At 46.6% G+C, this 27,201-nt stretch overlaps 1 protein-coding gene and 1 long non-coding RNA gene across 2 annotated transcripts in view; one reads left to right on the forward strand and one right to left on the reverse strand.

The window, feature by feature from the left end:
- Positions 1-29: 29 nt before the first annotated feature.
- The window catches only part of LOC137369746 (uncharacterized), a 36,575-nt gene continuing 9,403 nt past the window's right edge, over positions 30-27,201 (reverse strand). Inside the window, exons 2-3 of the long non-coding RNA XR_010975004.1 lie at positions 26,210-26,375; positions 30-886 (exon numbers count right to left, since the gene is read on the reverse strand). This is a non-coding gene — a long non-coding RNA (uncharacterized lncRNA). The remainder of the gene's footprint in view (positions 887-26,209; positions 26,376-27,201) is intronic.
- The window catches only part of mep1ba (meprin A subunit beta a), a 50,769-nt gene continuing 29,534 nt past the window's right edge, over positions 5,967-27,201 (forward strand). The window contains exons 1-9 of the mRNA XM_068031140.1: positions 5,967-6,173; positions 7,924-7,942; positions 12,695-12,745; positions 13,677-13,720; positions 13,853-13,931; positions 18,842-18,959; positions 23,567-23,745; positions 23,845-24,063; positions 26,231-26,383. Of these exons, the coding sequence (XP_067887241.1) occupies positions 6,108-6,173; positions 7,924-7,942; positions 12,695-12,745; positions 13,677-13,720; positions 13,853-13,931; positions 18,842-18,959; positions 23,567-23,745; positions 23,845-24,063; positions 26,231-26,383 (928 nt within the window). The 5' untranslated portion in view covers positions 5,967-6,107. The remainder of the gene's footprint in view (positions 6,174-7,923; positions 7,943-12,694; positions 12,746-13,676; positions 13,721-13,852; positions 13,932-18,841; positions 18,960-23,566; positions 23,746-23,844; positions 24,064-26,230; positions 26,384-27,201) is intronic.

Here is a 27,201-nt window from a genome sequence, read left to right on the forward strand (position 1 = left end):
AGATACAAAGACAAACAGATTCTGCGTAACACATATTGTTTATTTAACAGGGAAATACTTTTTCTCAGAGAATCTTGCTGCACAGGAGGTGATCATTCGGCCCATCATGTCGGTACTGGCTCTTTGAAAGAGCTACCCAATTATTCCCACTCCCCCTGCCATTTTCCCATAGCCCTGCAAAACTTTCCCTTTTTATCAAATTCCCTTCTTAAAGTTAACACTGAACCTGCTTCCACCATGCTTTCAGGCAGACCATAGAGGGTTAAGGGGTGATTTGATCGAAGTTTGCGAGACATGGGGAACAGATAGGGTGGTCAGAGAGAAACCATTTCCGCTGGTTGGGGAGTCTAGGTCTAGAGAGCAGAGTCGAAAAATTAGAACCAGGCCTTTCAGGTGTGAAATTAGGAAACACTTCTACACACAAAGAGTGGTAGAAGTTTGGAACTCTCTTCAGTAAACAGCAATTGATGCTCGGTCAATTGTGAATTTTAAACCTGAGATTGATAAATTTTTGGTGATCCAAAGATATTAAGGGATATGGGACAAAGGTAGATATATGGAGTTAGGATACAGATCAGCCATGATCTCACTGAATGGTGGAACAGGCACAAGGAGCGAAATGGCCTCCTCCTCTTCCTACATTTCTATAACAACTATGCCCCAGCCATGGACTCTCTACTGCTGCCCCTGTCTCCACCATCTGCTCTTGCTCTCTTGTGATGTGTGAGCCACCAGGTGAAAGTCCGAATATCTTCTTTACTGGTCCCACCGAAGTGAGTATCTGAGCTGGTGCATGGTCTGCGTGAGTCCTGTGACGGTGCATCCTCAGAGTGAGTGACCCCCTCGATGGAGTCTTGCACCACCTCCTGCTGGATGCTTGAAGGCCCTGTGGGAGATTAAAGACATGAATTAATCCTGGCAAGGTGAGATCTTGCAACTTGATTAGATTAGAGATACAGCACTGAAACAGGCCCTTCGGCCCACCGAGTCTGTGCCGAACATCAACCACCCATTTATACTAATCCTACACTAATCCCATATTCCTACCAAACATCCCCACCTGTCCCTATATTTCCCTACCACCTACCTATACTAGTGACAATTTATAATGGCCAATTTACCTATCAACCTGCAAGTCTTTTGGCTTGTGGGAGGAAACCGGAGCACCCGGAGAAAACCCACGCAGACACAGGGAGAACTTGCAAACTCCACACAGCCAGTACCCGGAATCGAACCCGGGTCCCTGGAGCTGTGAGGCTGCGGTGCTAACCACTGCGCCACTGTGCCGCCCCTTATCGATATGAAGGTGATCATCGAAACATAGGCTGGAATTTTACGCCTCCCGGTAGTGGGATGGAGACAGTGTTGGGGGGGGGGTGGGGGGGGAAGTGGGTGCCGTTCCTGTCGCCTACTCGCCATCGTTGCCGTTTTATCAGTGGCGGAGAAGGTGGCAAACGGCCCACCAGCCCCAGGCCAATTGAGGCCCTTAAGTGGCCAATTAATTGTCTTGGTATATTGCCAGCAGCAGCCAGGAATCTCAGCACCTGAGGAGGCCGCCCAGTTGGGCACGATTAAAGTCAATAGATTGACTCAGGTTTGGATCTTTGAACTCATCCCTTTATCACAGATGTACTGTACTGATCTTTAGCAATCAAGCAATCACATGTGAACTATAGTTTTAATGATGGCTCCCGTAGTATCAAGTAACAGATTGATATTTCTTTCCTCGTTCAATATATTGCATTTTCCTCAGTGGTGGACACAAAGGAAAATTAATGGTGGTTTGTTGCTGGGTTGATATCCTGCAATTTCCTAGCATCACCAGTGTTTCAGAGGCCCACCAGCACCTTTTGGTGCCCACACACCAAGAACAAATTAAAAAAGTGTTTCGTAATTACTTTCTTTTCCACCCAACTCTTCAAATTTACATCTTAATCTCACCACTTCTTGCTCACACAAAGTCCATTAAATGATCTAAGTGGACACTTCAGTGCAGTATCGAGGGTGTGCTACATTGTCAAAGAGTTTGTCTTTGTGACGAGATGTTAAAACTAAAGCCCCAGCTGTTTGGTCAGTTGCTGTAAAAGGTCCAATGGCCCCGAATTTCCATGGGACCCAGACGTGGCAGCCCGCTCCAGTAGTTTCAATACCAAGTACCAGGGGGTTCAGCCCTCTCTCTTGACCTGAGCACCCCCTCACCCTTACCCCCACCACCCCAAATAAAGGGTCCCTTTCTTGGCCTTCATCCGCCCTCCAGTAAAAGATCCATCAAGTAAAAATCCGGTGCTCGTAGGATAAAAAAAAATCAACCGACCATCAGTGCTTCTCCCCTTCCCCAAATCTGGCAGATGCGTGAGAAGCCTGGCTGTTGCTTGCAAAGTGCTAAACTCCCCCAACCCCAGATACCATGGCGGGGTCACAAACAAAGGTCACTCATCCTGGAATTTAGGCCGGGGCATCAGCCCCATACAGAAGAGCAACAAAGGTGTCCTGCGTAACATTGCTCTTTGTTTCTAAATGGGCCTTTCCAACCATCAGGAGGCAATTTCACAGTTATCTGATTAGCTGAAAATATTCAGGAGATTAAATTGGGCTGTGCAGTGCATGTTTCTCAGATACTCCATGGCCTGCTAAGTCCCCAAAATGCCAGACAGGACACTCCGACTACATGTGCGCCACCCGCCATATTGGTTAAGGACAAATAAGAGGTGGCCTCTACCCAGGCCTGAAGCAGTTGTCAGGCCAGATGCACACAGCATCTGATGCCTGCTTCGCATTCCCACTCTGAAAAAGCCAGTGCAAGCACACTCAGGTGAAACCATCAATAAACACCGCATGAACCAAAAAAAAAGTTAAGTATTTACAACAGTCCATGCTGATCATCACTGCTCCTGGTCCTGAGATCCCCAACCTCTGATCTCCAGGTCATGACCCCGACCCCTGATTTCCAATCACTGATCGAGACCACCCTGATCCCCAATTACTCCCTGCAATGTCTCAACCCCTAATGACTACCTGCACATCCCAATTTGCAGCCTCCACAATCCCCAATTATTCTCCAACCCCTGATTACACCCTTAATTACCCCCATTCACAGCCTGCACGACCCTCCTGATGATACCTCACCACATACCCATGCCTGCTCCTGCTGTCTTCATTACGTTGTGGTCTGAGACCCAATATCCTGTCAGACCTCACCATCCATGCATGGGGGATAACACTGGGCAGACAGAGGGGCTGCTCCCGAAATTTAACCCCCTAGTACTTCACCAAGTATCATTAGGCCAAGTTTCGTTCAGGCATGTTGTTTCGTCTTTATATTGTTTCTGGTTCCCAGATGTTGGAAAGAATCACACTTTAAACTTGGAAAAGGCTGGAGTCAGTCTTGTTTATTTCAGCACCATGCTTTATGCTGTCAAACCTGGTTGAACTGGTTCTTGTGTTACATATAACATGACTCCCCAGTGAAGCCGTAATTGAGGCTCCCCACTGGAACACTTACACATAACAACTTGTTCCTAGCTAATTAGTTCCTAACACTTTACAGATAGTATAATATATACATATATAACATCCCTCTTTCTTTAAAACATATTGCCCTATATCAATATAACTGTCAATATAAATAAAGAGGATTATCATCCGACTTTTGGAAATAATCTGAACCCCTTTTTAGAGTCTTTTATAGCGTGTATTCTTTTTTTAAAATATTATTCACTGTATCGCTTGCGTGGTAAGATGTTGTGCCTCTGTCTTGTAGGTTTGGCATTTGTTGCTCTTAGTGGTGAGTTAGCATGCTGTACAGGCGATGTCATGTCACTTACTGGTTTACTGAGAAAATCTGCAGCTCTTCACAACTGCTCAACCCCAGGATAGCTGGACCATCTGTTTCTGTGACGTAGAACATACAGTTCACATCTTTTCCTTTGTGTGTCCCTCTGATTTGGGTTGATCCTAGCTGTCAAATCTCAGTTCCCCGTATGCTGTTAGCATGACGTTGTTTAGTTTCAGAGCACCTTCCCTTGCTTAACCATTTTTCTCCAAATTTTCAGGAAAGATCTTCTGGTATAGTCCGAGCGGAATGGTGTTACTTTGCACTCCAGTATCAATATTCACCTTCAGATTTATCATTGTGGGCTTATTTCTCAGCCTATTCCTGACCTGAATGGTTGTATGAATTTCTTTTCTCTGGGAACTGTCACATTCAGACATTTTGTGCAATTCTATGGTTCCTATGTCTATCATGTTCTCAAACCCATCGCCGTCTTCCAGGGTATGGATGTTTTGGTTTCTTTCACAATTCCTTCGCCCTGTTACTCTGGCTCTGATAACTCATCTACCACCTTCTTACCTTGTTCTGCACATCTTTTCCCAGTGATTGGTCTTTCCATAAGCTCTACAGATTGATCCATATGTGGGACATTTCCTTCTATCTGTCAATTCATGTGGTCGTCCACAGCTTCTGCACTTCTTTCTCTTTGTTTGGTGTACATTCTTTAGCTGTTGTTTCATTGCATTGACCCTGCTGCCTGTCTCTTGGCTTAACTGAAGGCTAGCCATTTGGGAGGTCAGAGTGTTCATCTGTCTGCTCGTGGCCTCATGTGCTCTGGCAGTGTCTACAGCCTGTGATATTGTGAGCTTGTCCTGTCTGATTAGAGCTTTCTGTATTTCAGGATATGCAGAACCCCAAATGAGCTGATCTATCAGCTGTTCATCTGTGTCTTTAAATTTACATTTTCTGGCTGCATTTTTCAATCTTGCTACAAAATTGTCAATAGGCTCACCTAGTTCCTGTCTGAGGTCTTGAAATTCATATCGACATATCCGATGATTTGATTTTGGCTGGAGATGGGTGCTGAGTCTTTCAAAAATGTTGTCTGGATTTCTGCTGTCCTCTCCGCTTAGGCCCCAGATGTTAAATAAATTAAATCCTTTATCTCCAGCCCACAGAAGGATATAGCTGACCCTCTCCTCTTCACTAGTGCTTTTTAGGAAACTAATGAATGCCAAATTGCACGTTTGCTTAAACATCTCAAATGCCTCTACAACATCATCAACTCCTCAATTCATTATGGACTGTAGCAGTGCATTCATTCCTGTCCCGACTGACATTTAGGTTTTTTTTTAGAGTTTTTGCACGAGTCACTCAGTTTTTCTGTCTTTCTCTCTGGCACGAATTTGGGTCACTTTTCTCAATCTGATGCTTTTAAAAATGTTGTAGGTTTACTCACAGACACTCGCTACCACCATGTTTCGTCTTTATGTTGTTTCTAGTTCCCAGATGTTGGAAAGAATCACACTTTAAACTTGGAAAAGGCTGGAGTCAGTCTGGTTTATTTCAGCACCATGCTTTGTGCTGTAGAACCTGGTTGAACTGGTTCTTGTGTTACATATAACATGACTCCCCAGTGCAGCCGTGAATGAGGCCCCCCCACTGGAACACTTACACATAACAACTTGTTCCTGGCTAATTAGTTCCTAACACTTTACAGATAGTACAACAATATATACATATATAACACATGTCATGCTCCGAAACCACTTATGCTGAGTTCAGATGACTTTTTTTGCAGTCGGCACAGACACAATGGGCCAAGTGTCCTCTTTCTGTGACGTAAACATTCCAAGATTCTATGATAGCAACTGATAAATTAAAACAAGGAGCAGAGGACAAAGACCCTTGGGACAATAACAACAGCCCACTTTCATAGCATAACTCAAAGATCATTATCAACTGATAACTCCAGCGCTGCCATTAGTGGAAGAGACTTCAATGCATTTTCAATAAATACTATCATAGAAAATGGTGCTGTCAGAGGCTGTCTTGAACTTCTTAAACACTCATGAATAATCAACATCCCAGATAAATGATCCTCAAAGTCCACCCATTTGTAACAGCGCGTGATTAGTTTTGTTGCATAATTAGGTGAGACAGGTATCCAAGTTTACATTTGGGACATTCCGCCTTGCTTACAGAAGGCAGCAATCTTTTTTCCCTCTGTCACTGGGTTTCTTGCTGTCAAAGCAGTTGAATGCCAAAGTCCTCATCATTAACAACTTGATTGCCAAAGTCCCAATCACACAGAGATAGATACACTGTGTGCACCATGGCTTCCAGCTTTCTCTACTTTTCTTTGTGTTCTCTTGCAGTTTCAACCATTGCATTTGCTTTGGTAAGTTAACGGCACAAATATTGTGATCTTTCTTTCCGGTTTGCAATGACTAACTAAAGGTTACTAATTTTCACCTCTTTTTAAGTGTTACGATCAGATGAGGAGGGGTCGAAGAGCTCCCCTCTTGTCCCTCTCCTTGTTTGACCGCAACAAGGTTTATTTCTTTTTAAAAGTAGATATGCTTGCCAATTCAGTGAGTGTTCAACTATTTACATGCTATAATCATAAAAAGAAGCTTGATAGGGTAGACACTGAGAGATTGTTCCCACTGGTCAGGGAATCTAGAACACGGGGGCACAGTCTCAGGATAAGGGGCCAATCATTCAGGACTGAGATGAGGATAAATTACCTCACTCAAACTGTTGTGAATCTTTGGAATTCTCTACCCCAGAAGGTTGTGGATGCTCCATCATTGAATACATTGGAGGCTGGGAAAGATAGATTTTTGGTCTCTCAAGGAATCAAGGGATATGGGGAGCGGGCAGGAAAGTGGAATTGAAGCCCAAGATCAGCCATGATCGTATTGAATGGCGGAGCAGGCTCGATGGGCTATGTGGTCTACTCCTGCTCCTGTTTCTTGTGACAGGTTTTCTTGAGTTTAACAAAGAAAGAAATTAACTTTATTGTACTTAAAGTTATCTAAGTAAAATAATAAACTACCCTCCAATACACACACACACACACACACACACTAAATAGCTGAAGCATAACCTCTCTACTTTTGTATTCAATTCCCCTCGCGATAAACGATAACGTTCTATTAGCTTTCCTATTTACTTGCTGTACCTGCATACTAACCTTTTGCGATTCATGCACTAGGGCACCCAGATCCCTTTGCATCTCCAAGCTTTGCAATCTCTCACCATTTAGATAATATGGTTCTTTTTTATTCTTCCTGCCAAAATGGACAATTTCACATTTTCCCACATTATACTCTATTTGTCAGATCTTTTCCCACTCACTTAACCTATCTATATCCCTTTGTAGCCTCCTTATGTCCTCGTCACAACTTACTTTCTTACCTATCTTTGTGTCATCAGCAAATTTAGTAACTGTACCTTCATGCAAGTCATTTATATAAATTGTAAACAGTCGAGGCCCCAGCACTAATCCCTATGGCACACCATTCGCTACTTCCTGCCAACCAGAAAATGACCCATTTATGCCTACTCTTTATTTCCTGTCAGCTGGCAAATCCTCTATCCATGCCAATCTGTTACCACCTACACCATGAGCTTTTATTTGCCACAATAACCTTTGATGTGGCACCTTATCAATGCCTTACGGAAATCTAAGTATAGTACATCCACCGGTTCCTCTTTACCACAGCACACATTACTTCTTCAAAGAACTCCAATAAATTGGTTAGACATGATTTCCCTTTCACAAAACCATGTTGACTCTGCCTGATTACCTTGAATTTTTCTAAGTGCCCTGCTATAACATCTTTAATAATAGCTTCTAACATTTTCCCTAAGACAGGTGTTAAACTAACTGGCCTGTAGTTTCCTACTTTCTGTCTCCCTCCCTTTTGGAATAAAGCAGTTACATTCGCTATTTTATATATTCAAAGACACTAAGAGAATGTACAGCAAATATATTTCATTCAACTTTATCATTCTCATGTCAAAATAAGTAATTTCACCAACTAGGTTTGTACAGTGGAAAATGTTGACTTAACATCTGACGTTGTCAGAAAAGAACATCGTCACTGGCCTCTAACTTGCATATTCCTTTCTGTTTTCATTAGCCAACGTCACGAGTGATCGGTAAGTTTGATGTTCATTTGTTTGTAAAAATGACCAGATATTTTACATAAAAGCACAAGATATTTCAAGAATACCAGTGTAAGATTAGATAAGATAGTGGGGGTTTATGGTCATCTTGTAATATCTTCTTTTATGGCTCGGTGTTCAATTTTATTTGTTAATCGATTCTGTGAAATGCCTTGAGACATTTGACTATGTTAAAAGCGCTATATAAATGCAAGTTGTTGTTCTTGTCGTGTCTCTTGGTATTTGTGCACCTTGCCAAAGTGAACAATTTGTCAGTTCTCTTCATAATATTACACACTGCTCATTGAACTTTGTAATTAATTCATTATAAAGTAAGACTTTTATGTAAATTTATGTAAATATTTATGTAAATAAATTTATGTACATTTATGTAAATATTCTAGTTTGTTTACTATCGAAAACTTCAATCAAGTCACATTGAAATCTAATCCATTTCACCAAACAGAAGTGGTGTTATCTTGTTATCTTAACCGTTCTTTATATCTGAACTCACTGCTACCCCAAATTAACTTGGGCATCAGTGAGGAATGTCACAAAGTGATGTCACCTTGTTTACTTCTCTCATTAGACTCTCACCAGCAATAATCCGGACAACGATTAGGTGATCAGTGAAACACACTGTGGGATGGATTTTGTTCTCCCTCAGGTGTCAAGTTCTGTGGTGGGGGAGGGCCTGAAGATGGCTCCGGATGAGGCCCGCCACGGACCTCAACGTCGGGCGGGCCCAGCCCAGTACTCCCGGCAACAGTGAGGTTCTGTGGCGGCCCCCCCACCACCCCCGCTCCTGCTGCGGGGCGACGGGACCACGATTTAAATATTCAAATGAATAAAATTAATAAATTTACATAGACTTACCTGCGATCTTGAGGGCCCACTGAAATCTTTGGTGCGGCAGTTGGCACTCCTGCGCCTTCATATCCTCGTCTGGGGAAATAAGGAGCCACACTTGTCGGGAGCGGGGAGGAGGTACATTTGTTAAATAAACGTAATGGCTGTTGGGGATGGTGGGAAGGGTTGAACGTTAAACTTTGTGCAGTTTGTTGGGGGGGGGGGGGAAGGTCAGATGTAGAAGGTAAGTGTTTTTTTGGGGGGAAGGGCAAATAGTTATTGTAATTGTTATTGGTGGGGGGGGTGTGTGAAAGGGGCGCCTAAAATGTGTTTATTTAATTTTGAGGGGGGGTTAGGACTTTAAAAATTTAAATTGGGTGGCAGAGCTGGTTGACCTTTGAAAATGGCGCCAGCGTCTGCGTGCAGGCAGCTGACACCATTGCCGGGGATGGACAGTCTGCACCCTCCACGAACTTGGTGGGGGGGGGGGAGCGGTGGTGGGCTGCCCTGGTTATTTAAATGAGCCGCACAGGTGGGCCGCTGTTACTTGTGCCTGCCGCCGAGATTGGCAGCAGGCTCTTAACATGTATTTGAGGGGCCATATTTTCAAAGGGCCGCTGGGTCGGGATTGGGTGTGGACGTAATCTGGAAGTTGTTTTTGGAACCTGCGCCTCCAGGACCGTCCACGCTTTTCAATGTGAGGGCGGCAGGGGAGGTGGGGGAGGGAGCGGGGAACCCGTTTGCCTCCAATTAAGGGCCCATTAAGCTCGTGGAGCAGCACGGTAAGGGGCAGGGGGTTCCGCACTGGACCGGTCATGATAGTGCACAGCTGTCGGGCTCACAGTGGGCAGAGGACAAACTTTATTGTTGGTAGATGAAATGTTTTGGGCCCATGGGAATCTTACCCTGGGACAAGCGCAGGACCTCTTTCTTCCGCTGGTCCTCTGAGCAGCTGCTTGCTCTCATCGGCAAGGCAGCAGCAGTGGCTGGTCCCATCATGGCTGCTGATGGACTTTGCCACTTATGCCAGGCAGGCAGCTCCCACCTCCTGCAGATGCTCGGTGCCACTGATTGGGCAGAAGGCAGGCTTGGTGTCCAATCAGGTCACGAATATTTAAAGATTCATCCGGGTGATGGGTTCCCGACCACGTTTTGAAAATTCATGCCCAGGAGTTTAATTTGATCTCATCGCACTGACTATGAGAGATGTTCCTTTCTCGACCTAGTTTTTGTCAGTGCTTTTCCAGGAACACACAGGTTTATTCATTGCTCATTCTCAGAATTAGGGTGCGTCATGACTACTGCACAGACAATTGGAATAAAACCTGCGAAAGTGGTGCAGAATCACCTTATAACACTCTTAACAGTAACAGGAGTTGGACAATCAGCCCACACAGATGAACCCATTCTGCTGCACATTTTGAAAGATTTGAGCTCCCACCATTCAATATTTTCTATTTTAACGCCCTTCTGCTAAATCTCACCATTGCCTTTGAATGTTTGTTTTGTGGCCAAAACGATGGGCGCTGGGCTCAAATGTTAGGATAGGCAAATTTAGGATTTACCTTTACGCGGTGCTAACTAGACCCTTAACATATCAGAAAGCTGTTAACTCTCAGACCTGGATATTAACTGTGGTGGGTTATGTAAGTCAGTACGGAGCGGGGAGAGGGGCCAGGGGGGGTGGCTGAGGGCGGAGTTTCAGATGGGAAATCCAGAAAGCTGTCTTTCCCCACACGCTATGGAGTTCTTGTGCATTTTTTCTCCTTGACAGGTTCTCCGCCTGAAGTCAGCCTGATTGATAGGCTTGGCTTCCAGTCAGGTGGGGAGCATTCCAGCGCAGGCCACAGGGGCAGGTAGGTCCAGCACTGGCTCCCTCGTGGTCTTCATTTGGGGAAGGTCTGATGTGGGGTGGAGAAGCTTGGGTGGCTCCTGCTCCTCTTGGCCCCCAAGCCGTGCTGTAAAGGCACTTACCTTCTCTGCGAATCTGTCCTCACCTCCCTTCATCTGCCGGGTTTCGCAAGGCCGGCTATTAAACCCTCAAAGCCAGTTCTGCCAACCTCATTAAAGTGGAAAAGCTGCCTCCTCGGAGCTGATTGGCTGCTGCCCCTTGTTCTACCTCTGTTAAACCTGGAAGTAGATGGGTTGGAGGCTGACAGGGGTCAAGTTTCAGGTCTTTCAAATTTTAACATCTGACCTGACCCAACCCACCCATTTTTGGGGGTTAAAATTCACCCCAAGTTCTCTCTATCAACTTGCATTAAACTGGTTCGCTCAATGAATGTTACAACACTAAATCACTGCTAGCTTGTACACACAGGGGAATTATCTGCCCCTTTCCAGAGTTCTTCAAATACTTTCCAGCATTTTCTTTTACTGTAGATCTCCAAATCACTGAACCCCAATAGAATTTTAAAATCTGATTTCACATTTCCTTCAATCGTGCTGTTTTGAAGTTCTGTGTTTTGTGTGACTGTAGTTCAGTGATGGCCTCCTGCTGGAATGAAGAAGCCTCACACATTGTCCTTCAGTGATGTTGAGGTCGGTGAAGTGCTCCCCGAAGACTCACTGTGGGTCTGCTCTCTTGCGCCGTGCCCTCCTCCCCCTCTTCCCTCTTCTCCGACTCTCTCCTGTCTTCTTATCTTCTCCCCCTTATCCTCCAGACCCAACTGCAGACCTCTCAGACAACCCATGACTGGCGTGAAACTGTTTTCCAATGGACAAATGCAGGCCAGTAATAGCAAAGAGTTGTCAGTAGAAGTCAGGAATCGGTTGTGGAGAGCAGAAAAATAATCCAAAATAATCTCCGCAGCCTAAAAGAACAAAGCAGCAGCGAACCTGTGTGTAATTCAGGAACCTTTTAAACAGCGTGCTGAAGGTACCTTGCTGCCTGTTAGTGCTACGAGTTTCTGAGCGCGTTTATCGTGTGGTAAGTCAAGCGCTGGGAAAGACCAATATCGCAAAAAGATCCTACAACCAGAGTAGGACCATTATTTAAATATTTTAATGGGGCTTTTTAATACTTCTGGCTTAGGCCCTGGATGCCATGCAACATGGCACCTCCCACACAGAAAGATCACACGCGCACCACCATATTGGACCGTCTGGTGCCTGCCTTATGTCAGTGAAATAAGCAATGCATGCTCGAATTTCTAAACACTTCAATGACTTAATGCATTTTATCCTTTACAACAACTTACATTTAAATAGCGCCTTTAACATAGAAGAGCATCCTTTACAAACCAAAACAAACATTTACCAAGCGCTCTTCCTTGAGGACAGTGAGGCATCAGGGGAGCAGTGCTGTAAGGAAGACCAGTAAGACTCTTAGCACAGCATTCTCTTCTGTTCCTTTACTAATTCACCAGGCAGTGCCACCAAGATTGATGGGCATCAGCAGCTGATCCCAGTATAAGAGCAGCCTTGATAAAAACATTAACCTGTGTGTAGTGCTGAACATTATGAATACTAAAGCTGTCTAACACAGGCTAGAGTATACGCAGAAAATCATCAAGGTTTGGTTATTCCTGAAAGAAAAAGAAAATGTTTGTGTACAAATAATTGGCACTGAAGCACGGCAAGAATTGCGAAGAATTTTTTTGTCGTGCAGCAGGTCGTTATGGCCTGGAATACACTGACTGAAACAAGCGGCGGAAACAATTTCAGCAGTGTCTTTCAAAAGGGAATTGGATAAATACTTAAAGGGAAAGATTTACAGGGCTATGGGGAAGGAGCAAGGGAAATGGGATGAGTTGGATAGCTATTTCAAAGAGCTGGCAGAAGCACGATTGACCGAATGGCCTTCTCCTTGCTGTATCATTCCACAATTCTAATGTAATATTCTTAACCGTTATAGAGAAAAATCGCTGAATAAATCCATTTTCATTGTTCTTTTAGAAGTGGATGTTGACCGTGGATTAGATCATGACATATTTGAAATAAATGAAGGTAACGTGTATTCATTTGATATCAATTATGATCAATCTTTCCATTGCTATCTGGAGTAGGCGGCCTGTATAACAGTGGCTTTGAGATGCTGCGAGTTGAGCAATTTGTTTTAAATGGGAGACGTTTTCTCAATCCCAATTTCCTCACCTTCCGCCGTTTGGGATCACTATCTCTTCCTCTTCACATGCACAGTAAGGTCTGAGCTGATCAGCAGCCTGCTTTAACTTGGCGACCCTGATTGCTGGCGGCATTTTGGTTCCCAGTGTCCACTGTACTTACAATCCGGAGCGATTCCAGACTGAGTGCAGGGAAGTCAGGTATAGTTACTGACCTATGTTGACTTCTCTATTTTTGTGTTACATCACTTTTTTTTCAATAAATGCACTCTGATGTTGTAGATAATTTTACATAGAATCACATCAAATCTACAGCTCAGAAACAGGACATTCAGCCCAACTAGCCCATGCTAGTTTATGCTGCACATGACCCTCCTTCCACCCCTCTTCATCTCCCCCTGTCAATATATCCTTCTATTCCTTGCTCTGTCATGTGCTTACCTAGCTATCCCTGAACTACATCAATGCTATTCGTCTCATCTACTCCCTGTGGTAGCAAGTTCCGCATTCTCACCACTCTTTGAGTAAAGAACTTTCTCCTGAATTCCCAGTTGGATTTATTCGTGACTATTTCATATTTGCTTTGAACTGCCCCACCACTTGAAACATCTTGTTGGTGTCTATCCTATCAAATTCTCTGATCCATTTTAATACTTCGTTCAGGTCGCCCCCTTCAGTATTCTCGTTTCTAGAGAAAACAGCACCAATCTGTTCAATCTTTCCTGATCGGTATAACCTCTCAGTTCTCCATTCATTCTGGTAAATCATTTTCGCACCTCCTCCGGTGCCTCTAATTTTGTATTTATCTTCGGCAGAACTAGGATTGGATCTTGTCGAAGGGGACATCAATATTGACAAGGTAAGCTGGTAACGATAATATTTAATGTAAATATTCAGCAGACAGTTAAGGAAAGCTGGTGCTTCCAGAAGCGCGTATACGTATGATTGCGAACGGGATGACTGACTTGGTTTATGTCTCTTTTGATACCAGAAAATTGGCAGAAGCTCTATCACAGATGACAAATATAGATGGCCAACAACTATTCCATACTATCTGGAAGATAATTTAAGTAGGTATTAATACCGATCTCAACCAATTAGTTTTGCCTTTTTAACTTGCATTTCTCTGAATGCGCTGTCTCAATGTTTGCGTTCATTTAGATCTACGTTTAATTTACTGATTGTAAAGTTTTAATGAATTGCCATTCCTCTGCTGTCACCCCACATCAAGGCTCTCATTTATTCCTTCCACCATCACCTTATCAGCCAGATTAGGCTGGGAGGGAGAGATTGTCTATTCTTCTCTCTCTTGTGAAGCATTCCAGCAACCTGGGAAACAAAAGTGGCCAAATTCATCTATTAACATGATAACATTAGCCTCTTAGTAAAACGAAATGGTATTTTAAATCTTTTACACAAAGCTGACCCTTCAATTGCTAATTTGTGTCAAAAAGATTTTGCAGGTGTCAAATCTGTAAATAACACTTTCTTGAACTTCCTAGTATCTGATGAATAATTGACACTAGATTCAGGAGCTTCCCACAGAACAGGCAACGCGGGGCTCTCGGCTTCGCTTTTTCTGGACGTCCAGACCCCCATCGGCAGCATAAAATCCTAGCCTTTGTGTTTCTTGTACATGGACACCCAGGTCTCTCTAGACCACAGCATTCTGCAGTCTCTCTGCATGTAAAGAATATTCTGCTTTTCTATTCCTCCTGCCAAAGTGGACAATCTCACATTTTCCCACATTATGCTCCATCTGCCAAATTTTTGCCCAATCACTGAACCTATCTAAATCCTTTTGCAGACTCTCTGGGCTGAATTTTCACCACAGAGGTGAGAAACAGGAGCCGGGTTTGTTTTCGGGTCAGAAACCCGCCTCTGCTGGGAAACTGATTAAAGTTCAGATTTTCACAAGGGTGAGCCCTCAGTTGATATGGAGACGGGTTTCCTGTTCAGTTAGAGCCAGTGGGGGTCGGAATGGAGGCAGGTCAGATGAAGTGTGGGACTGATTTGGACTCCCCATGGCAGCCATTATTGAGGCTGCTGGTTGTCCTGAGGGAGAGATCTGCGGTTTGTGCCAAAGCCTTCCACTTCACCAGAGGGAAGCGAGATGTCACAGGGGAGACAGAGGCCTGGCACCTGGGGCAGGCGAGCCCGTCGCTTCATCGATGCCGGCCTAGATCTAATGTTGGAGGCCGTGAGGGAGAGGAGGGAGGTCCTCTTCCCAGAGGGTAGCAGGAGGAGGCCACCTTGTCTCGCAGCAGGGGAAACTCTCTATTCAACATCATCTTCCTCAGCCTCCAATTCTTCCTCCTCTCTTACCTCCTGCACCTCCCCCAATGAACAGTCTACTCCCCCACTGTCCTTAAGGTGCACACCTCTCTGCAGGGCCATATGGAGAGTGCAGCAGACCATCACAATGACTGAGACCCTTACAGGAGGGTATTGGAAGGTGCCACCGACCGGTCCAGGCACCGGAATGGCATCTTCAGAAGTCTGATGGCCTGCTCAATGGTTGGCTTGCTGAGCAAGCGGCATTGGTTGTATCGCCTCTGTGCCTCTGTCTGGGGCTCTCGTAGAGGGGTCAGTAGCCACCACTTCAAGGGATTCCCTTTGTCTCCTGGGATGTATCCACACACTTTGGGGGGCGGAGTGAAGATCTGAGGCAGCCAGGGCTGGTAGAGGAAGAAGGAGTCATGGCAGCTGCCAGAAAGCAAGGACACACATGCAGATCAGCTGGACGTTGAAGGAGTGGAAGGCCTTCCTGTTGATGGACGTCACTGACTGGTCGCTGTGTGCCTTGATGGCCATATGGTGCAATCGATGATACCCTGCACCTGGGGGAATCCAGTAACCCAATGCTCTCTGTCCCCGTGAGGCCATGTCTGTCATTACATGAATGTACTTTCCAGTTCGGGCAAAGAGGGCATCAGTGAGCAGCTAGATGCAGTGGTATGCAGCTGTTTTTGAGATGCCACCTTGACGGCCTTTGGCAGGGCATTGGTGACCAGTACCGCGAGGTGCGAGATCCCCAATGATGAGGTCACAGATGTCTGTGACCATCTGCCGGGAGAGTCGCAGTCTCCCACAGCACTGGATCTCAGCATTCTCCAGGTAGCTCCGTCTTCGGCAGTAGATCCCTGTGTTGGGGGTTTGGCCTCCACTGCCTTCCTGCCGCTCTTTCCTCTCCCGTGCCCTCCTAATGCCCGGGGCTCTGCCCTCCCTGTGTTGCCCCTCATCGCCACTGGGCCCTGAAATCTGACAGCTGTGCCTCCAATGCCAGCTTGAGCCTTCCTTCTGGGCAGGTGGCTGCCCAATTGTCCTTGGCAGCCTTGCCCCCTACTCTTCTCCCCCCGCAATGCCAGAGGGGGTGCCGACCTCGATCCAAGCCCAGGCACTGAGTGCCAATTCACCCAGCCACCTGTGCAGTGTCAAGAGCACCCCCTTACCAAATGCCCCGTCCCCCTTTGCTCCTGCTGACCCTCTTATGGGGCTGGGGTGATGCCTTGGGGCAGCCTTGACTGGCCCCGCACTGTGTACCCACCTCCCCTCAGCTGTTCAGAAAATGACAGCTTCTGAAACTCGTTTGCCCCTTTAAATATTCCACCCTCCCCTTCCATCAAGCTCTAAACAAGCTTTTTTAATTGGCCTCAATGATGGGTGGGGGGGGGGGATGGGGAGCCCCATCTTTGACGTTGTCACCCCACCTGGCGCCAGTATTTTTGGAGCCCCTCCCCCCGCCTCCGTTCCCAACTTCGGAGAAAATTCAGCCCTCTGTGTCATCCTCACAACTTGCTTTCCCACCTATTTTTGTATCATCAGCAAATTTGGCCACACTACACTCGGTCCCTTCACCCAGGCCTTTAATATAGATTGTAAATAGTTGGTTTATTGAAAAAAAAATTAATCATCATCTGAAAAGCAGGCTCTTGTCATGTTTGGATTCTAATGCAAGATTGGAACCAAATTGTGGTAAACTCCTATAATTAATTTACATATCAGCTGCTGATTGACTTGCTGTACATTTTCAACATTGTTTGCTTCTAATTTCAGATTTGTAGTTTTTATATTTCCCTTTTTACTTGAATTAGTTTATTGATCAGTTTTATTAATCCGTCAACCAAATCCCTAAAGTTGTCAACTCAATAGTTACCGGTAAATCTCCATCAACCATGCACAATTCAGTGATCCACCCTTCTACTTTCAAGCCATTATATGTTGAAGCTAAGTCAGGGACTACCCAAGGAATCTGTGTAAACAGGGTCACAAAGAACCACTGAGTTTAGGCGATTTCAGACTGAGAGTGGAATTCAAAATCTCATTGGTACAAAAGCAAAATATAGCGGATGCTTAAAATCTGAAATAAAACAGAAAATGGTGCAAACACTCAGCACGTTAGGCAGCCTCTGTGGCGAGAGAGTCAGAGTTAATGGGGTGGATTTTGTGCTGGAGGTTGAGCTCCCAACACCAGGCTAAAAAGACAGGGGTAACCTCTCCTCTGCCGTTTCATGATCACAACCCTGCGCCCCCACCGCCCCCACCCCACTGCCCCACCCCCACCCCCGGAGTGATTCTCCAGTCTTTTTAAATTTAAGTTTCTGGTAGCGAGTTCTCCGTCCATTTAAAGGGGATTGCACCTCCAATAGCTGTTGACCAACAGAGGGCCAGCAGCTCTGCAGGAGTGGTGGCCACTGCCGGTACTGCAGAGGCCTTGGATCCAGGCCCAGCGCTGGAACCCCGGGCCCAAGGTGAATGAGGTGGGAATGGTCGTGCAGTCCAAGGGGAAGGGTGTCTCAGAGGATAAACTGGTTCCCAGAGGGTGTCCTCAGTGGACCACAGATTTCCCATATAGGAGGGACCCCACTCCCTAAGCTTGCAGGGAGGATGCCTCGTTTTACAAGGCGTCCTCTCCACATGATCAAGGCCACCCTGCCGCTGGTAAGATCCCAGTGGCGGTGGGAAGAGGCCCTTAATTGACGGTTAATAGGTCACTTAAGAACGTCAATTGGCCTCTGGGCAGGAAGGCCGTCGTCGAGGGCTATCTCACCCCCGGGAAGATCGCTTGGTGACAGGGAGGCAGCGGGCACTCCAACACCTCACACCTCCCCCACTCCCGTCATGATACTCTGTGCCCCCTCCTGCCTCAGGGGGCCACATAAAATCCTGGCCAACGTTTCAGGTCCGTGACCTTTCAATCAGAACTGAGTCATTTCAGATTGCCAGCATATACATTATTTTGCTTTTGTATCAGTGTTTAATTCACCGTCATGTCTCTTCCAGGAATGCCCACCTTGAGGAAGTTTAGCCCTTCTCTCCAACAGGATTTCCGTTCGCCTCTTTTCCCTACTCACTGTTTTCCATCTCGTCTTTGACCATGTAGCTACCGAAACTCACCCCCACAGCCACATCCCTTTCCTCGGCAACTGTCTCCGGCTCCGACTTATTCCACATGGATTCTGACTTCAAATGCTATAATTGGTGTTGTCAATACAACTTCAGTTTTAAATCAAGATTGCATCGAGTCATAGAGAGATATAGCACTGAAACAGGCTCTTTGAATCTGTGCTGACCATCAACCACCCATTTATACTAATACTACATTAATCCCGTATTCCCACCTTCCCTCAATTCTCCGACCACCTACCTACACTAGGGGCAATTTACAATGGCCAATTTACCTATCAACCTGCAAGTCTTTGGCTGTGGGAGGAAACCGGAGCACCGGGTGGAAACCCAGGCGGTCACAGGTAGAACTTGAAAACTCCGCACAGGCAGTACCCAGAACCAAACCCGGGTCGCTGGAGCTGTGAGGCTGTAGTGCTAACCACTGCGCCACTGTGCATGTAAGACTAAAATCTTTACAGGGTGAACATTGCAATGGAATGCCACATGCAAGACAACACACATAGATGTATGGATATTTGTGAACAACTTGTGAGCAATTCTCTCTGGCAATTAAACTCTTTTTCTCCTGTAGATGTAAATGCGAAAGGTATGATCCTAAAGGCTTTTGAGCAGTATCGCCTCAAATCCTGCATTGATTATAAGCCTTGGACTGGTGAAGAAAATTACATCTCTGTATTCAAAGGCAGTGGGTAAGAGCATCATTTTGCTTCTCAAGGTTTTATCTCCTGACACTGGTGCATCCTTTCCACTTCCTCTGCTGCCTATACTCTTCTCACTTCTGTTTGCTGGAGTCGAGGTTTGAGTGAATAACTTGGAGTCCCTATGCTGCTGACCCCCTCCCTGGGGTCCCTGTGCTGCTGACTCCCCTGCCTGGAGTCCCTGTGCTGCTGTCCCCCACTCGCTGGGGTCCCTGTGCTGCTGTCCCCCCCTCCCTGGGGTCCATGTGCTGCTGTCCCCCCTGCCTGGTGTCCCTGTGCTGCTGTCCCCCCCTCCCTGGGGTCCCTGTGCTGCTGTCCCCCCTGCCGGGGGTCCCTGTGCTGCTGACCCCCTCCCTGGGGTCCATGTGCTGCTGTCCCCCCTGCCTGGGGTCCCTGTGCTGCTGACCCCCTCCCTGGGGTCCCTGTGCTGCTGTCCCCCTGCCTGGGGTCCCTGTGCTGCTGACCCCCTGCCTGGGGTCCCTGTTCTGTTGATCCCCTGCCTGGGGTCCCTGTTCTGCTGATCCCCTGCCTGGGGTCCCTGTGCAGCTGTCCCCCCCTGTCTGGGGTCCCTGCTCTGCTGGCCCCCCCTGCCAGGGATCCCTGTGCTGCTGACCCCCTGCCTGGGGTCCCTGTTATGCTGTCCCCCCCTGCCTGGGGTCCCTGTGCTGCTGACCCCCTGCCTGGGGTCCCTGTTCTGCTGACCCCCTGCCTAGGGTCCCTGTGCTGCCTACCCCCTGCCTGGGTCCCTGTTCTGCTGACCCCCTGCCTAGGGTCCCTGTGCTGCTGACCCCCTGCCTGGGGTCCCTGTTCTGCTGACCCCTTCCCTGGGGTCCCTGTGCTGCTGACCCCCTGCCTGGGGTCCCTGTTCTGTTGATCCCCTGCCTGGGGTCCCTGTTCTGCTGATCCCCTGCCTGGGGTCCCTGTGCAGCTGTCCCACCCTGTCTGGGGTCCCTGCTCTGCTGGCACCCCCTGCCAGGGATCCCTGTGCTGCTGACCCCCTGCCTGGGGTCCCTGTTATGCTGTCCCCCCCTGCCTGGGGTCCCTGTGCTGCTGACCCCCTGCCTGGGGTCCCTGTTCTGCTGACCCCCTGCCTAGGGTCCCTGTGCTGCCTACCCCCTGCCTGGGTCCCTGTTCTGCTGACCCCCTGCCTAGGGTCCCTGTGCTGCTGACCCCCTGCCTGGGGTCCCTGTTCTGCTGACCCCTTCCCTGGGGTCCCTGTGCTGCTGACCCCCTGCCTGGGGTCCCTGTTCTGCTGACCCCCTCCCTGGGGTCCCTGTGCTGCTGACCCCCTGCCTGGGGTCCCTGTGCTGATGACCCCCTGCCTGGGGTCCCTGTTCTGCTGTCCCCCTGCCTGGGGTCCCTGTTCTGCTGACCCCCTGCCTGGGGTCCCTGTGCTGCCTACCCCCTGCCTGGGGTCCCTGTGCTGCTGACTCCCTGCCTGGGGTCCCTTTGCTGCTGACCCCCTGCCTGGGGTCCCTGTGCTGCTGTCCCCCTGCCTGGTGTCCCTGTTCTGCTGACCCCCTGCCTGGGGTCCCTGTGCTGCTGACCCCCTCCCTGGGGTCCCTGTGCTGCTGACCCCCTGCCTGGGATCCCTGTTCTGCTGACCCCCTCCCTGGGGTCCCTGTTCTGCTGACCCCCCCTGTCTGGGGTCCCTGTGCTGCTGACCCCTCCCTGGGGTCCCTGTTCTGCTGTCCCCCCCTGCCTGGAGTCCCTGTGCTGCTGACCCCCTGCCTGGGGTCCCTGTTCTGCTGTCCCCCCCTGCCTGGGGTCCCTGTTCTGCGGTCCCCCCCTGCCTGGGGTCCCTGTGCTCCTGCGCTGCTGACCAAGGCCTCAACAGGCCAGTAGCTCTCCCCCGGACATGGATGCAGTGCCACAAGATGGTCAATGACTTCCTTCATTCTGCCAAGGTGAGTACTCCATACCTCTCTCCTTTTAAGTGATTACAAGTGGCTATGCAGGAGGAAGCAGGACATAGGGAGGGGGGCACCATAACTGTGCTGGCAGAGGGGGTTGTGTATCACCTCATCCTGACAAATGTCTGGCTGAATCTAGGCCACAGGCCAGCTTCTTTCACAGCTCATTCCCATTAACACCCCTGAGAGCAGATGGAAACATGAACAATATGTGATATCCCCGTAAGAGATGAAGGGCTGACACGAGCGGAACTGTCATGTTGATCTCTCTGTAAAGTATGACTATCTCCCTCTTTGCAAGACAAAGTCAGAAAAAGTTTCACTCTAGTATATTCACTGTGGCACAGTGGTTAGCACCACAGTTTCAGCGACCCGGGTTCGATTCTGGGTACTGCCTGTGCGGCGTTTGCAAGTTCTCCCTGTGACTGTGTGGGTTTCCGCCGGGTGCTCCAGTTTCCTCCCACAGCCCAAGACTTGCAGGTTGATGGGTAAATTGGCCATTGTAAATTGCCCCTAGTATAGATTGGGGATGTGGTAGGGAATATGGGATTAATGTAGGATTAGTATAAATGGGTGGTTGATGGACAGCACAGACTCGGTGGGCCGAAGGGCCTGTTTCAGTGCTGTATCTTAAAATAAAATAATAAAATTTATAATACTCAGTTCCCCATTTTAGTGTCACAGTGAGGCAAATGTTACAGTGATAGAAATGTTGCTCTTCAGATGAGATGTTAAACGGAGCCTGTTCCAATAGTTCAGCTGGTGCTTAAAGATCCTATGGCACGATCTGAAGAAAAGCAGGGAGCAAATTATATAACTAGGGCTGTAGAGAGGGTTTTAAACTAAATAGTTGGGGGAGAGTTCAGTTGAGGGGAAATTTAGAAAGTTAATGAGAAAGGGCAAGACAATAATGCAGGATAGCAATACGGGCAATGATAACCAGAGTGCGACAGAAAGGGACAGACCATACAAACATAAGAGTGAACCAGCAAATAAAGTCAGAGTAGGAAAAAATGATGGAAAGACAGAATGAAACGCTCTTTATCTGAATGCACTGTGTTTTGAGTTTTGCAAGCACAGGCTGGTTGGGTACGGCCCATGCCTTGCCCGTTAGGAACAGCAGAAGGGACATGTTGTTGATTCCACAATTGGACAACATTTGCTAAATAATCAGCAGTGTGATAGGAATTACGCTGACAACCAATTTAAGATTGTCAGTAGGGCTGGCAGCGTGGTACATTTGCGTGTACTGGAAGCTACGTATATTAATACACAGGGCCCTGTTCTTTGCAGACAGAAAGAACGTACAAACAGTGCACCTGTTTCAGCTGAACAAAATAAATGACAGCCATTCGCTGGTTCATTCCTCAGGGAATGCCTTGACCAATCCGAGTCAAGCTGCTTGGTTTAAAGTTTAAACAAAGCTCGGCAGTTAACTGTCAGTCACTGTAAACTGCAGCATTCGCCATGGCAACGCCTCTAGCAATTAGAGTTCACTTTCCAACCAATCAGCACTCTCTTCTCAAGCAGTATAAGTTGTTGTTTTCCCTTACATTGGTTATTCTTGCAGATTGTCCTGATGAGTGCAAGACGAAAAGCTTTGAAAACAGACTCAAGTTCTGTACTGCCAAATGCCTTTTAGTATAGGTTATATGAGTTAAATCGGCATTTTATGTTCCCTAATTCTATCTTATTTCAATCTCGTTATTTTAACAATCACTTTTTCCATCTATCATCTCTTTTCTTTCCTGAAGGATGGTTATAGTTCCACAGACATTAGCAGCTCCTGGCTGTCAATCACAGTCCAGCATTGGCAGCAAACGTCCTTGACCATTTTATCTGTGATCCAACTAAGTGCCGTCCTACACACAATTTACATTTTTACAAATGGCACTTGGCACGAGAAGTCACTCTGTGTTATTCCAGAACAGAACCCCAGGAGTTACAGAGTCCCTTAGTACTAGCATGGCAACATTAACTAGGTGCAGATAAGAATACACTGGTCTTCAGGACTCAGTAACAGCAGGCTGTGCTACTGTCGTACTTTGCTGTCTCTCAAAACTTCATTGGCTGAAACATTAATTTCTTGCCACAAGAAACACCAGTCAAGGAATACACTACCAGAAAAATAACACAGCAACAACAACTTGCATTGAAATAGCTCCTTCAATGGAAAGAAATGTCCCAAGGCGCTTCCCAGGTGCATTATGGAACAAAGTATGACACTGAGCTACAAAAGGAGATTTTAGGAGAGGTCAAGCTTGGCCAAAGATGTAGGTCTTAAGGAGTGACTTAAATGAGGAGAGAGAGAGAGAGAGAGAGTAAGAGAGGTGAAGAGATGTAGGGAGGGAGTTCCAGAGCTTAGGGCCCAGGCAGCTGACGACATGGCCATCAATGGAGAGCTGCAAATCAGGAATGATCAATAGGGCAGAATTTTTGCAGCTCAGAGATCTAAGATGGTTATAGGGCTGAATGAGATGACAGAGATAGGGAGGGGCGAGGCCATGAAGCAATATAAATACGACAAACTGCAGAAACAAAAGATGCGGCTTCATTTTTCTAGTGTCTGTCCAATGCCCTGTCTAGCTGCCAATTTATTTTTTTTGGCACTGTTCACTTCTTTTGTACTTGTTAATGGACTAGTAAGAAGGGCAAGTTTAAAATGAAGAATTCATTTCTTTTCAGGTGCTGGTCCTCTGTTGGCAACCAACAAGAAGGGAGGCAGGAACTCTCCATTGGTGAGGGATGTGAAAGAATGGGAACCATTGAACATGAGTTCCTTCATGCACTGGGATTCTGGCATGAGCAGTCAAGAGCTGATCGTGATGACTATGTCACAATAATGTGGGACAGGATTGAAAATGGTAAACTGGGATGATTCTGTCCGGGGAGAGAGATTATCATTGGCATTGCCAACACAAGGCTGTTTGTTGATGAGTTCTCTTGTGTTGTTATTAATTCAGGTAAAGAGCACAATTTCAATAAATATGATGACAAGGAAAGTACTGACCTCAACATACCTTATGACTACACCTCTGTGCTGCACTACAGCTCGACAGCATTTAACAATGGCTCTGAGCCAACAATAGTCACCAAGATTGCAGAGTTCAGTAATGTGATTGGACAACGGTTAGATTTCAGTGACTATGATGTTCAAAGACTCAACCGACTCTACAACTGCAGTGAGTTCCAGTGATTTGGATAGAATTGGACGCGAGTGGAATTTGCGACAAGTTAGCAAGTCTAAAAGGAATGACGAGAAACACATTGGTTTGGTGATCATGGGGGCTGAGGCTTCACAGGTCCTGGAACCAATGAATCTTCAACTTGGTGCTTATGTAGATCAAACTGTAATGGTAGCATCATGGTTATGTTACTGGATGAATAATCCTCATACCTATACTGATGAGCTGAAGACATGGGTTCTTAATCCCACCATAGCAGCTGGGAAATTTAAGTTCAGTGAATAATTCCAGAATTAAAAAATTACTATTGGTGACCATGAAAATACTAAATTGTCATAAAAGCCAATTTAATTCACTGATGTCCTGTAAGGAAGAAAATCTACTGTCCTTACCGTCTGGTCTATGTGTAACTCCAGACCCACAGCAACCTGATTGATGGCACTCTGCAATGGCCTAGCAAGCCATTCCGTTAAGGGCGATTAGGGATGGGTAATAAATGTCAGCAATCCTGTAAATTAATTTTTAAAATAAACCATGTTTTTAGTTATGTCTCAGCATGTGGATTGCTTTTTTTTATGTCAAGCTCTCGGTACCCATATGAGACAGAGCAAATATCACTGTGTAACAAGGACACAGCTGGAATGTCCCTGCTGTCAAGACATGAAACTATGGAAAAGAAGTTCTTGAATGCAGATAGAAAGACATGCATTTATATAGCGTCCTGCCTGATCTCAAGACATCCCAAAAGCACCAATGTAGGAAACGCAGCAGCCAATTTGTACACAGCAAGCCCCCACAAGAGGCAATGGTTATGATTAGATCATCTATTTTAATGATGCTGATTGAGAGATAAATATTGGCCAGGCCACAATCAAGAACTCCTTTGCTCTTCTTTGAAATGGTGCTCTGGGATCTTTAAAGCTTTATATTAGTTTATCAATTATCCTTTTGTTTTAAAGAGTAATTATTGTTTAACTTTTCCCCCAGATTTACTCCTTGGGCCAGAGGAGAGGAAATCAACAAATAACCTCCTCTCAGGCACCTGCCAATTGTTCTATAAAAGAAGTTAGCAAGAGTGCCCAGTGGGAAATCTTTCTCTCTCCATCTTCCTCTTCCGGCCACCCCCCCCCCCCTCCCCCAACCAACCCTCCACCATAAGGAAACACAAGGCTTTGCTCAGCACCATCCACGGTGATGTGGCCACTATTAGAACTCTGAAGGGAAAGGGTCAAACCATGCAAACATTCCTCAGGTCTGCATACATAAGGTCTGATATATTAGGAGTCCCCGAGCTACAGCTGAACCATCTTTCACTGTAGGAGGCAGTTGGCCTACACTCTCATTTGTCTTGAAGCTATCTCTGTAATCTCCTCCATCCCTACAAACCTCCAAGATCTCTACACTCCTCCAATCTTAGCCTCTTGCACATCCCTGATTTTAATCGCTTCCACCATTGGCAGCCATGCCTTCAGCTGCCTGGGCTCTAAGCTCTGGAATTCCCTCCCTAAACCTCTCCGACTCTCTCTATCTCTCTTTTCTCCTTTAAGATGCTCCTTAAAACCTCATCATTGACAAAGCTTTTGGTCACCTCTCCTGATATCTCCTTCTGTGGCTCAGTGTCAATTTTCTTTATTGACGAATGCTCTCGTTAAGTGCCTTGGGACATTTTGCTACGTCTCATCTCTGCGTCAGACGGTTGTGGGTTCAAGTCCCACTCCAGGACGTGAGCACAAAAATCAAGGCTGACTCTCGCTGACTCTCCAGTGCAGTACTGAGGGAGTGCTGCACTGTCGAAGGTGCCATCTTTTGGATGAGACATTAAACCAAGGCCCCTGTCAGCCCTCTCAGTTGAATGTAAAAGATCCCATGGCACTATTTTGAAGAAGAGCAGGGCAGTTATCCTGGTGTCCTGGCCAATATGTATCCCTTGACCAACATCACAAAAACAATTATCTTGTCATTATCACAATGCTGTTTGCGGGAGCTTGCTGTGTGCAAATTGTGCCGTGTTTCCTACATTACAACAGTGACTACACTTCAAAACAACTTCATTGGCTGTAAAGTGCTTTGAGATGTCCTGTGGTTGTGAAAGGTGCTATATAAATGCAAGTAGCTGTTGTTGAAGTAAAAGATAAACTCTCACCTTTCTGGTTTTTTTTGCTAGCGTCCTCACTTAGCTTTTTAGATAGGTGCAGTTTTGAACTGGAAAGTATTTGCGGCATGATTCAACATCCAGAAAACGGTGCAGTTTGGCAACATGTTACCGAGGCCCTGCCAGGACCTGACCAAGACCACACCAACAACGGTAACTGTGAAGGTAAAGCAATACAGTTTCATCATTATAAAGCGTTATGTTAGGAAATGATTTCCCACAGCCCCAACCTAGCTCTTGCCAAATGTGTGCCCACAACTCAAAACTGCACCTAACCGCTTCAAAATAATTGGCATTAGATTGGCAGAGAAGCCCACAAGGTGCCTTTTAGAAACAGAAAATGAAACACTGGAACATAAAATCATACAGCACAGAAGGAGGCCATTCAGCCCATCAGAGTATGGGTTGGCTCTTTGTAAGAGCTATCCAATGAGTCCCACTCCCTTGCTCGCTTCTCCCACAGCCCTGCAAACTTTCCTTGGTGGAATAGCATGTGCTGTTCGGATTATATAGATTTGCGCAGAATTTGCAGCACTGAAACAGGCCATTCGGCCCAGATGGTCTGTGCTGTTTATGGAGATAAGAGGGTGGGTTTAACTCCAGGTGGGAATAGACAGCATTCATGCGTGGGAGTGGGAGTCGAAGGCACAGCAGATTTTAACCACCAGCCTGATTTAAATCCCACCATTCTGATGTCAGCCACTCCTGAGAATGTATGGCAAGACAGACTGATTGATGTTTATTAATGATTTTTAAAGAAAGATCCCTCCCAAAACTAAATAAATAAATTTCTTATGCCCCTTTCCCATCCCTCCAATAACAATTACGCTAACTATTTGCCCTTCCCTCACTTACCTTTTACATCTGACCTTACCCCCAGAAACTGCACAAAGTTTAAGGTTCAACCCTTCCCACTATCCCCTACACCCATTAAGTGTATTTTAACCCATTTCCCCCCCCCCCTCCGCACTGATAAACATACC

Source organism: Heterodontus francisci, chromosome 5 (assembly GCF_036365525.1).
Source record: "Heterodontus francisci isolate sHetFra1 chromosome 5, sHetFra1.hap1, whole genome shotgun sequence".
In the NCBI taxonomy this organism is placed as follows: Eukaryota; Metazoa; Chordata; class Chondrichthyes; order Heterodontiformes; family Heterodontidae; genus Heterodontus; species Heterodontus francisci.